General features: G+C 37.5%; 1 protein-coding gene across 19 annotated transcripts in view; it reads left to right on the forward strand.

Moving 5' to 3' along the window:
* Positions 1 to 13,430, forward strand: part of WNK1 (WNK lysine deficient protein kinase 1) — a 133,299-nt gene that overhangs the window by 66,273 nt on the left and 53,596 nt on the right. For all 19 annotated transcript variants that reach the window (XM_082422024.1, XM_082422022.1, XM_082422008.1 and 16 more), the window contains exons 3-4: positions 330 to 550; positions 2,888 to 3,045. In XM_082422024.1, coding sequence (XP_082278150.1) covers positions 330 to 550; positions 2,888 to 3,045 — 379 coding nt within the window. The remainder of the gene's footprint in view (positions 1 to 329; positions 551 to 2,887; positions 3,046 to 13,430) is intronic.

The raw sequence follows: 13,430 nt of genomic DNA on the forward strand, positions 1-13,430 counted from the left end.
ACTAGAGTTTATAATTATATCTGCATCCAATAAGAGTTGCTTCACCATTACCAGAAGTCGAACTCTGCCTCTTAACTTTTAAATCATTTTAGCAGTGATCTAATTTTAAGGAATTTATTTTTGTGCTTTGTTATCAGAGTTTGCTTGCCAACTACTTACTATCCTATCCCCTTTAACCTTACTAAAAGTAGCACTAACCTAAGCTTACTGAATCTTAATATTCTGAACTTGATATTCCCATCTCAGATAATGCTAGAATTTAATGGAATTCTTCAAAGTCATAAATGCATATCATTGATAACCTGTTTGGTGTACCTTGCCTTTTCTAGGTACCTGAAAAGGTTTAAGGTGATGAAGATCAAAGTTCTGAGAAGCTGGTGCCGTCAGATTCTTAAAGGACTTCAGTTTCTTCATACTCGAACTCCACCTATTATTCACCGGGATCTTAAGTGTGACAACATCTTTATCACTGGTCCTACAGGCTCAGTCAAGATTGGAGACCTAGGTCTGGCAACCCTGAAGCGGGCTTCTTTTGCCAAGAGCGTGATAGGTATGTTTCAGGTGTACCCTGCAGTCTCACTGGCTTTCTGACATTCCTTTTATTTAGAAACCTGACCTTGTCAGAGCTTTTATTATGTGAAATAAACCTTCAGAAATTCAGAGCTTGAACCCCGGAAGTGATGTGGAGTTCTCTATTTCTTTGCCTCTAGAATCATCTTGAAGACCATTGTTGTTTTGTAAAGTTATATGAAGAGAAGTAAGGTTAACTTTGCTGACAAAACATTATGTAATAATTGTTAACCTTACTGAGTCATTTCATTGATACTTAGTATCATATACTTATTAGTATAACAGATAAAGTATGTTACTTTCCCCATAAAAGAAATTGAATTTATATATAATTTAGTTTCTGAAGAAGTCTGTTGGATATATGTATATTCAAAAATATCTGCCTATTAAAACTTTATTTTAAAATGTGAAAATATAGTTCATTATCAACTTTTTTCTTACTCCTACTCTTCAGAAGATATACCTGAAACAGTTTTCGGCCTCAGTACTATTGACGTTTTGGGTCGGACAGCTCTTCGTTGTAAGGACTGTCTGTTCACTGTAAGATGATTTAGCAGCATCCCTGGTCCTACTCACTGGATGCCAGTAGCACGCCCCTTGCCCACTTCCCCCCAGTTGTTAACAACCAAAAATGTCTCTGGAGGTTGCGAGATGTCCCCTGTAGGGCAAATCGTCCTTCTTGAGAGTCACTGATCTACACAACAAGTCTGTCCTTTCAGCCTTTAACTGTATGTTAGAGAGTTGCAGCTGGAAAAATAATTTAATGCTGATTATTTTACAAGCTTTCACTTTCTGAAGAGGGTATGACAGTTTGAAAACTTGAAATCTTCACACTCTACTCTCCCAAAAGGTTACAACAATAACAACAACAAGAAAGCCATTCATTTTTTTTTTATTTTTTTTTAATTTTTAAAATTTTTTTAAAATTTATTTATTTATTTATTTGTTTATTTTTGGCTGTGTTGGGTCTTCGTTTCTGTGCAAGGGCTTTCTCTAGTTGCGGCAAGCGGGGGCCACTCCTCATCGCGGTGCGCGGGCCTCTCACTATCGTGGCGTCTCTTGTTCCGGAGCACAGGCTCCAGACGCGCAGGCTCAGTAATTGTGGCTCACGGGCCTAGTTGCTCCGCGGGATGTGGGATCTTCCCAGACTAGGGCTCGAACCCGTGTGCCCTGCATTGGCAGGCAGACTGTCAACTACTGCGCCACCAGGGAAGCCCCAGCCATTCATTTTTAAGTGGGCTAGAATCCTATGTTTTAATAAGAAAAACATTGAACACCAGTAATTTGCACATCCTTACAAAATAGTGTTCCTGGGAAAAGAGTTATTTAAAGATGAATTTCCTTTTTGCCCTTCTTATAGGAAACAGTTCTTTGATTGTCTTTGGCATCTTAATCTCTGTCCCAAGAGGGTTTTTTCTTCTTTCCTTTTTTGTTTAAACCATAGTGTGCAAGCCTGTTCTTAGAAATGTCCTATAATTTGAGGTATTCGGGCTTAATTTCTTTGGAAACATTGGAAACCTGGTGTGTGGAATCATACACTCTATGCTCATAATTCAGTCTGAGAACTCAAGTGCAGACCGAATTATTTGTGTGTGTGTCTATAGGATGTGCCTCACTACACTTCTTACATCTGCAGTAGGTTTGTGTACTGCAGGGGGGTGGTAAGCGTGTGAAGAAAAGGGCTCTGGTGAGTGACCTTTATAGACAATTACAGTTTATTTTATCATTTTGAAAATGTATTGAATATCAGGTTTTTTTGTACTGAAAAGCCGCCTTAAAAGTGGAACTGATCAGATGGAATGTTAATGGCAAGAGACTAGCTATTATATGAATGTTAACCTTACAGCTACCGTACAGTAGGGGGCAGACAAGTATTTTGATCTTTTTTAACCCATCATCCTATCTTACAGGTAGATGCCATTATATCTACTTTATTCCTTGGTAGTCTGTTCCCTTTTCCTTCCATTTGTTTTCAGAATGAGTTATATCAGTTTATCTTTTGTGCAAGGCTCTATTTTGACATTGTGTAACACTAATCCATTTGAAACAGTAAATAAACAGACACTTGATCCTGTGCCAGTTTTTTATAAAGGAGTTGTAGTGTAAGATCTATAGCATATTTGATGGAACATACTAAGATGATTTCTTTCCTCTCCCCCCACCACCTACCTACCTTTCTTTCCTTTTCCTCCCTCACCTCTTACCCCCCTTGCGCTTTCTTCTCTCTCACAGGTCAACCCCTCTGCTGTTCCCCTCCCCATGAATTACATCTGCAGCTTCTCCTCACATTGAGTCTGAATCATTCTTTTAATTTAAGGTACCCCAGAGTTCATGGCCCCTGAGATGTATGAGGAGAAATATGATGAATCCGTTGACGTTTATGCTTTTGGGATGTGCATGCTTGAGATGGCCACATCTGAATACCCTTACTCCGAGTGCCAAAATGCTGCGCAGATCTACCGTCGAGTGACCAGTGTAAGTCTTGTCCTAACTGACTGGTGATCTTAGGCCACATCTAAGAAGCTGTATAACATCAAACCATGCAAAAGGGAACAACACTAGAAAGCATCACATGAGTTCACCCCTCATCTGTCTGTGTCTCGTGTTTCCTCTTCTTATAAGGACTGGTCAGATTGAGTTGTGGCCACCCAACTCCAGGTTGACCTCATTCTAACTAATTATACCTGCAGTGATCCTATTTCCAAATAAGGTCACATTCTGAGAAACTGAGGATCAGAATTTTAATATATCTTTTGTAGGGGGGGGGCAGGGGACGCAGTTCAACCCGTAACAGTTCATGGGTTCATCCAACAAATATTTAAATCTCTGTTATGTTCCAGACTTCTTTCTAGATCCTAGGTATTGAATATTATAGTTAAGTAAAACACAAACCTGTCTCTCAAGAACTTATTACTAGGCGAAGGAGAACAAACAAGTAAACCAGACAGTTACCATAGGGTATAAAAGCAGTTATTCTAGGGATAGGTACGTAACAGAAGCACGTAGAAGTAGTGCCTAATTGAGTTTGGACAGGTTAGGAAAATTATGTTAAATAAATAGGGAAAGACTAAGAGTTGCATGTGAAAAATCTTTGCATGTCTACAGTTTGAAAATAGGAAAAAGAAGAGACAAGGGATAAGGGAGGAAAGTGAAAGTTTAGACTATACTTGAGCACTGGGGGAACGATTGCAGCCACTATAAGACTTGGTAGGTGTCGTGGGAATTCCCTGGCGGTCCAGTGGTTAGGACTCCGTGCCTTCCCTGCCAAGGGCCTGAGTTCAATCCCTGGTCGGGGAGCTAAGATCCCACAGGCCACGAGGTGCAGCCCAAAAAAAAAAAAAAAAAAAAAGACTTGGTAGGTGTCATAGGATCAGACTTAAATTTTTAAAAGATTATTCTGGCTGCAGAGTGGAGGATGGATTTATGAGGAAACACTGAAAGCTGAAAACCCAGTTAAGTGGCTGTTGCACTAATCTGAAGGAATAACCGATAGACTGAAATAAGGAGTTAAAGTGGAGATGGCCAAAGTGGATGGACAAGAGACTGATTTTCTTTATGAATTTGAATTCAGTTGAGCTAAGGTGTTCTTTTCCACCTAATATTTATGAAAACAAATAATGTGAAAATACCCTTTGTAAATACATATCTTCTTAAGGAGATCAAACTGAATATTAAACCTGATTAAGAGGTTAAATACATTAAATTTTAGGACTATAAAATTTACAATTTGTATGTAAAATGGTTTGTGTAATTTATTTACTAACTTACTGTCTATAACTTCTTCACTCCATCACACTCTAAACCAGGGATTAGCAAACTATGATCCATGGGCCAAATCCAGCCTCCTACCCATTTTTGTACAGCCCATGAGCTAAGAATTCTTTTTACATTCCTAAATGGTTGAGAGGGAAACCAAAAGAAGAATAATATGTGATGACCTATGAAAATTATATGAAATTCAAATTTCAGTGACCATGAAGAAAGTAATGACACAGCCACTTATTTGTTTCTGTATTATCTATGTCTGTTTTCACATATTACAATGGCAGAGTTGAGCAATTGCAACAGACTCTATGGTTCAAAAATCCTAAATTATGTACTGTTTGGCTCTTAACGGAGAAAGTTGCTGACTCTGATTCTAAACACATGGCACCAGAAAGAGAAAAACAAATATCGTATATTAACACATATATGTGGAACCTAGAAAAATGGTACAAATGAACTGGTTTGCAGGACAGAAATAGAGACACAGATGTAGAGAGCAAATGTATGGACACCAAGAGGGGAAAGTGGCAGGGTGGGGTGGGATGAATTGGGAGATTGGGATTGACATGTATACACTAATATGTATAAAATGGATAACTAATAAGAACCTGCTGTATAAAAAAATAAAATAAAATTCAAAAATTCAAAACAAAATCAAAATAAACACATGACACCAGAACTTCTTAAAAAATTCTCCTCTGAAGAGTTCTGTAAATAATTTCTAATCTGCAGAAGTGGTGATAATGTTCTATTAGAATGCTATTAGCCTCTGTACTTGGAGTAGGCAGGAGAATCTCAGTGTGAGCAAGTAGTTACTTAAATTATTAGCTCTGATAATTTGTGGGCAGTCTTTTCTCTCTGGTAAGAGTAGAACTATCACTTTAATTCTGTGGCAAAAACATAAGAGGTTTTAATGTAACACCCATTTTTCACTGGCCATATTTATTCTTTCTATTGCCTAAGAATAAATAGCATCTTAAACCCAGTACTACTGCTTGAGGTGATCATTCTGGATTTTAAACACAAAGAGTTATTAACAAATATCTTTTATTTACCTTCCAGCAGTACTGAATGTTTTGATAGTGAATAGACCAGAAGAATGAAGTATCCATCAGATACCCATATATTTAAACATTCTCTGCTGTCTCTCAACCACCAGCCTTCTTTGTGGGTCTTGCAGTGTTTCTACTTTGAAACTTGGTAGATTTTGTTGTGAACCATCAGACAGTGCTTTGCTGTTAGAGACACTGCCTAGGCGTTACCAAGTTGTCTAGTGATAGGTGTCTCTAATTAATCTTGTGAATTCAGTTCCTGATTATTTCTCTAAACAAATAAAGGTTGGTACTTAAAATATCTCGAGGGATCATGGAATTTTAGTTTCTTTATCTAAAATGAAGTCTAAAAAATAACTCTGCTATTTAAAGAAATAGAGTTATAAATTATATGGTAGGACTTTTTTTTTTTTTAATGCAGAATTTATGGGTGACCTGTATTAAATTCTACCTTGTTCTATACCTTACCCACCAAATATGTTTAACTGGTTAAAAATAATGACTGTGTAGGATGAGTAGGTGAAAAATAGTGTAAACCCTATTGATTAAATCTACTCACCAGAGGCTCAGGGCTAAAAGCAATGTTCTTTGGCTTCAGACTGTCAGGCACAGCACTGCCATAAAATCAGATAAAAGTTTATATAAACAATTATTTGATAAAAGTAAAGAAAACAAATTAATTTGATTTTTAAGATAATGCATTTGAGACACTGTCTAATCAATAAATGAATCTTTATTTGCAAATGCAAACTCCAGCTCAGTTGAGAAGAAAATCCCCTTCTCAAATGAAAAAAGTGTTTGGCGTTAGTTTAATAGACCCTAGAAAGACCAATATCACTGTTTCCATAGTCTTAGTGTAGTATTTACCCTTTTTTCAGTTTTTCAGTGGGTTGTGTGTTTTGTTTTTTTTTTAAGATAAAGTTCACATACCATGAAATTCTCCATTTAAATCATTTGAAGGTGTAAAAATCAGTGGGTTTTAGTGTATTTACAGTGTTCTGCAATCATCACCACTAATGCCACTCCATCTCCCCAAAAAAGAAACCCCCCACCTGTTAGCAGTCACTCCGCATTCCTCTTCCACCCAGCCCCTGGCAAGCACTAATCTACTTTCTGTCTTTATGGATTTGATTTGCCTGTTGTGGACATTTCATACGAATAGAATCATAAAATATATGGCCTTTTGAGTTACACTTTGTTTTTGTGTTATGCTTTGATTTAGCGTAACATTTTTAAGGTTTATCCATGTTTTAGCATGAACCAGTACTTCAGTCCTTTTTGTAGCTGAATAATATTGCATTGTATGAATGTACCACATTTTTAATGTTCAACAGGTTTTATTTCCTTCTATTTCTGTAGTTTCTTCCTCCTTTTCTCATTGTTTAAACTGTTTGACCCTATAGCCACCCTCACCTCGGGAGAGGAATTGGGAACAGGAAGGATGAAATATACAGTGTTTTAAAAAAGGTATTGTCCTAGAGCCCAATTTATTAAATCTTTGTTTATAGTTTTGTGTTTGTAGCATAGCATATGGTACATTGTAGGCACTCAGTGATATTTTGAAGAATAAATAATTCAATTAAAGGAATCCCAGATATAGTCAAGTTAGACACTATGTCAGTTTGGGACAGTTGAGTTTACCCTGCAAAATAAGGTCACCTAAGAAATACTAAAATTATCCTACTAACGTGGAATTGAATAGTAGCAAGTAGAAACTGATACACTTTATATATGTACATATACAATATATTTTTGTAGAGTGGGAAAAGCTATTTGGTACAACTAGAGCAGAAAACAGTAACTTTAATAGAGTCAAAATTCCAGGACTAGAAAGACATTTGAAAAAGTCATCTATTTACATGCTCGTCCATCAATTCTCAAATCACTATTGAGATCTTTGCTGTGCAAAGTGCAGTCCCCACAACCAGCAGAATTGGCATCCTAGGACACTTGTTATTATAAAAATGTAAAATTTTGGCCCCGTCCCAGACGGATTGAGTCAAAACCAGCATTTTACAAGATCCAAAGATGATTTGTGTATACATTAAAGTTTAAGAAGTGTGAGCTACAACAGTGCTCACCTCAGGTCCCTTCCAGTTCTGTATACCTTATTTTTGGTTAAATTAAAAAAAAAAAAAGTAGACTAAATATTGTAGTATCAAGCATTATTTGAATAAATTTTTGTTCCATTGTTCATGGAACCTTTTTACTAGCATTATAAGTAACCAAGTTGACTTAGAAATCTAACCTTATTTAATTGCATTTTTTTCTGCCTATTCAGGAGTTGCTTTTTAAAAACGCAAAATAGTAAGTCAAGCCAAGCCGTGGAAAAGCTGGAATAAAAAGCTTGAGGAGTTAATAAGTCAGTTGGAACTTTTGGAACCCTTGGTCTCTGAGGATACTGCAGGCATTTACTTGTTCTTTGTTTTTCCTCTCAGCTGTGAAAACTGAGCTCTGTATTATCTACAGTCTGTTATTCTGTACTTCAGTTATTATATTTCTTATCTGGGAAACTCTGTCTTGGTTTCACTAACCTCCATTCCCATCTTCTGGCTTCCAATGAAGAATAAAAAGGGCTATGTCCTTTTTTAATTTTCTAAAGTTTTTCTCATGTTTTGGGTGCTGAGATAAATGTGTGGGGAGTTTACCTTGATTATACAATGATTTATATGATTGTATAAGCAATAGTGGTGACTCTATTGAAATACACCTTGAAGTATTGTACTTTCCCTTAAGTTTGCTTTGGGTGTAAATTTAACTAATTTTTTAAAGGGTATGTCAGCATTAGTCTGCCTAACGCTTGCACATTTATTAAGGAAACATGTTTGGTTATCCATCGAGAGATCATCAAACTCCCTAATGCAGACTGCCCCCTGCCACTCCAGATTCCTGGTTTCCATCCCAGATCTACTACGCACCCCCTGTTTACCAATAGTAGTCAGTGAACTGCCCCCTCCTAAACTCACAAGGCCTCCTATGGGTTTGGCACTATCTTAGAAATGGGATACAAAGAAGAGTGTTTAACAGCTCAGGATTACTTTTTTAGGTTTGAAGATCACAGAACTCTAGTCAGTTGAACCATAAACTCTAGTTCTCAGTTTCTTTTCAATTTATTTTAACGATTATTCACTTATTTAACAGCCATTAGTTAGGTGTCTTCTGTGTGCCAGGTTGAGGATACAGCAGTGAACAAGATACATGCTTCAATGTTCTTTCACCTTCTTGTAGGGAAGGTAAACATTGAAGTGGTAAATATAATAAAGCACGTGGATTTTATAGACATAATGAGGTAGGGGGTTTTGATCTCATTGAGATATAGTCAGAGACAGTATTCCTGAGAAAGTTGGTTTAAATTGAGAGCTTTATTGGCCTGTGTCAGGGATGCTAAGGCAGAGCTGTATGAAGGAATGAGCCAGTAGCCCCAGTCATCTGGAGCTCTTTACCAGAAATATTTCTAGGGTTCTTTTTTTTTTTATTTTTTTTGGCTGCGTTGGGTCTTCGTTGCTGCACATGGGCTTTCTCTAGTTGTGGCGAGCGGGGGTTACTCTTCGCTGCGGTGTGTGGGCTTCTCATTGTGGTGGCTTCTCTTATTGCAGAGCACGGGCTTTAGTAGTTGCAGCGCGCAGGCTCTAGGGAGCGTGGGCTTCAGTAGTTGTGGTGCGCAGGTTCAGGAGCCGTGGCACATGGGCTTAGTTGCTCCGCGTCATGTGGGATCTTCCTGGACCAGGGATCAAATCCGTGTCCCCTGCATTGGCAGGTGGTTTCTTAACCACTGTGCCACCAGGGAAGTCCTAGGATTCTTGAAGAAAGTCATGCCAATATTGTTGCCCCTTCAGTGTTTCCATCATACTCAACCTGTCTTATTAATATACTATAATGATAATCATATTGATATTAACTGTTGTCCCCCCCCCCATGAGAACTGAGCCTCTCAAGGACAGGGTTTTTTTTTTTTTTTGATAAATTTATTTATTTATTTATTTTTGCTGTGTTGGGTCTTCATTTCTGTGCGAGGGCTTTCTGTAGTTGCGGCGAGCGGGGGCCACTCCTCATCGCGGTGCGCGGGCCTCTCACTATTGCGGCCTCTGTTGTTGCTGAGCACAGGCTCCAGATGCGCAGGCTCAGCAGTTGTGGCTCACGGGCCCAGTTGCTCCGCGGCATGTGGGATCCTCCCAGCCAGGGCCCGAACCCGTGTCCTCTGCACCGGCAGGCAGATTATCAACCACTGCGCCACCAGGGAAGCCCAAGAACAGGGCTTTTTTTTCCTCTGTAGACCAGTTCACTGCTACATGTCTGGCCTTGCAGTGGTACAACTGCCATGTAAATAGCAGATGATAGCAGTGTAAATATTAACACGTATACATCCTGTGTCTCAGACATTGCATTAAACACTTTGCATATATTATGTAATTTAATTCTTCCAACAACCCTCATTGGGGGTGGTTTACTAGAACTGTTGTCTGTACTTTAAAATAAAAAGTCCGAAGCCCAGGATGGCTAGCCCATGATTACATATCTAGAAAATGAGAGTTATTCTGTTATTCTGATTCCAGGTCCCCTGCTCATGTCAGAATTCTGTACTGAATTCATAAATGTCTAGTACAGTGTCAGTCTGTGACCTGAGGGCATTTAAACCTGTCTGTGTAAGTGCCAATGTGAAGGGGTAAATGTGTAATTTACCAGTTTAATAACTATATTCTGTGGTGCACTGATAAAGAACTGTTGTGTGTCATTGTTCTGCACATGCATTTCATTCAGGTCTCGGAGAGGCCTTTCCTGCCCATCCATCTAAAACAGTCTTACGTGTGCACACACTTTACTTCTATCCCCTATGGTTTTATTTTTCTTCATGGCTTTTATCACAGCCTTACAGTGTTTATCTAAAGCCCCAATTAGAATATAAATTCTGTGGGTTGGGGGTTTTATTTGAGTTGTTCTTGGCTGTTTTCCTAGTGCTTAGAGCCTGGCAGGTAATAGGCACTCAGTCAGTGTTTGCGAGATGAATACACGAATACAGAACTATAAGGAGTGAAACACAGTGTTGCCTGTGGAGGAAATGGGCTCTGGAGTTGGGTCTGCTTGAGTTCAGATCCCAGCAATGTCATTTCCTAGCTGATACCTTGGGCAAGTTAATTAACTTCTCTGAGCCTAAGCTGGTAATGAGGATTAAATGAGAAAAGTGCCTAAATCAGTTAGCAGTCAGTACTTACAGGTATTGCCATTATTACCATTAACATCATTATGACATGCTTAGTAGTGAAATAAGTTGTCTCTTGTTCTATTCTTTTACCTAGCAACATTCAACAAATAGCAGTGTTTAAAATGTGTTTAATGAACTTAAAATAAAGCCAAGTTTTAAATGAGTGAAAATGAGCTCACATTTATTTATCATCTTGCTTCTTGCCAATCACCTTGCAAAGTGCTTTACATATACTATCTTATTTTAATCTTTTATATTCTGATAAGTAGATAATACCTTCATTTTACAGGTGAGAAGATAGATTCAGAGGTTAAGCATTTTGCCCAAGGACATGAAGGAGAAATACTAATAGTAGGGTCAGAAATCAAGCATCTCTAACATAACACTAATACAAACCTTAAAATGTTTTCCTTTTCCTGTTTCTGTTTTCTAAACTTTTTTCTCTAGATTTCAAGGGAAAAAAATTTAGGGTACATGGGTAGCATAAGTCTAAGATTGGTATCACAAGTTTGAGCCCCTGTTTAACAGGGTTCATGATCCCTGTTCAAAAGAGAAAAACTTATCTTGAAGTTTTCTACCATTGGCAATGAAAAGATCCAAATAAGAGTAGTAATGTACTTAGCACAATTTTTGTCTGCTATTAAAAGAATAGAAACTACAGTAAGCAGTGGCATCAGTTTTTTATATGGAGGACAGTGCATTTGAGATTGGAGCAGTACACAAGCTTTCATGTATCCAGAGAGTAATGAGCCTTGGGGAATCATGAGGTCAACTAATTTCCTTGGATAGAGCTAGCTGAATTTGGTAGGGAGGTTTGAAGAGGCTTGTTTTCCAATGGGATCATAAGGTATGTTCAAATTCCTGTAAACTAATGGTTCATACCAGTAAGAATCTGGCTGAATCCAGCCTCATAACAACCAAGTTAGAAATAATGGGGATTTTTAATTACTTTGTTTGTGTAATTTGACTTTGTCACTGATTCCATTAGCCTTTGGATTGCAAGGTTTGAACATTCTGTCTGGGAAAAACAGAATCAAAGCAGTTGGGGTGAAATTCCTTTTGGCTTTTATATAACAGATTGCATTTCACCCTACTTTTTTACAGAAACAAGTGAAGCTGATTCCTGATTATAGATAGGGTTTGAAAAGTTGGGAAAAACTTTGTATTTTTTTCTTTAGCAGTTGGATTTTTTTGTGTGTGTTTGATATCCCAGAGATCTGAATCCACTGGAATTAGCTGAAATGATTCCTTTATAAATTTTATTCCTGTTTCCATCCAATAAATTTAAATTATACACATAAGAGAAAACTTGGTGTATCATAGGGTGTATCTTAGGAACATTTTGCATGATTTTCAAAGTCATTCTATTGCTGTCCTGTGATTTGATTAATATTAAAGGGTCTTAATCAGACCATTAATCTTAAACCATATAGTTGGGTATCATTCCCAACATTTTAGGTGCTAAAAAACAATTGTGAAATCCCTATTTCAGAATTTCTCAGAAAAGCTAGTTTTACTTATCCCAACTGAATGTTGATCTATAATTCACACAGCATTAGACTACAGAATAAAAACTGATAGGATATAGAGAGATGGTTTCTACTGTGTTTAAGTAAATTATAATAGTATTGAGTTTCTTGGTATCTTGTAAATAATTTATATGCCAGAAGATTCATACAAATACTTTGTAGTTGCCGCCTTCTCTCTATGTGTGATTTGAGGTATACCTTGAAAGAAGGGTAGGACTCAGTTGACTGAAAAAGGGGGCAGTAGAAAGAATATTCTTGTGAAAATGTGCATTAAGTATTCAGTGAAAAAGTAACTAATTTGGCTGGACTTATCTGGGAGGAGGTAGGAGTAGAGAAGTAGGTAGAAGTTGACTCGTGAGGGCTTTTCACCCCAGATTAAGGAAATTAAAAGCACTATAATGTGGGCTAGAAGTAACACTGAACTAGACATTGTTGAATCTGGATTCTAGTTTTTGCTTTGCCATTGACTAGGCCCTTACCCACTAGAATATAGGCTCTATTTGGTGTATTCTAGGTTCTGAAGGTAATGCAGTGTATCTAGTAGGTGTCTTATACATACTAGACTAGACTGGACATGGCACCTCATAGATGCCGGTGAATTAATGAATTAATTCCATCTTTGACATGGCATTAATCTCTTTTATCTACAGTTTTCTCATTTGAACAAGTTGGGACTCTAACTCAGATTCTTTCTAGATCTGTGATCCTGTGGTCATCTCGTAGGTGTGGAGAACTGTTAACCATGTTTGAGTAATGTGTTGTGAGTTAAATGCTGTCAGATGATTGGAAATGGTTAAATGTCAGATGATTAGATGAAGCCAGATGATTGAGAGCTGGCCACAATGTAAAATACAAATTGGAGAGAATAGAAACAGTGAGACCCATCTTAAATTGGTCTAAGTTTAAAGAGGTGAGATGCTGATAATGTGGATTTTGGTGGTCACAATTGTTATGCAGAAGAAGCAATGATTTTAAGAAGTAACAAGCTAGTAAAAATCTCATTTTGTCCAACCAGAGATCTTTGGCTCTTGGAGGGGCAGTAGGAGTACTAGCAGGAGAACTATATATGTGCTGTTTTAAACATTTCTCATTGTTTAAAGAGCTCCTAGAGAATAATAGTACTTAAATATTGTGGGAGAAGAAGCATCCAAGAAGACTTAAGGTTTCTATTCTGGAAATAATGATACCATTGAAAGAAATGGAGGAAATCCAGAGAAGGGCACTGACTTGAAGAGAAGGAAGAAATAGAGTTTAGACATATAAACTGTTACATGTATGTGAGTGGTATTTTTATTGTATATATTGAAAACTTTT

This window comes from Balaenoptera physalus (assembly GCF_965194825.1).
Source record: "Balaenoptera physalus genome assembly, chromosome: 13".
NCBI lineage: Eukaryota > Metazoa > Chordata > Mammalia > Artiodactyla > Balaenopteridae > Balaenoptera > Balaenoptera physalus.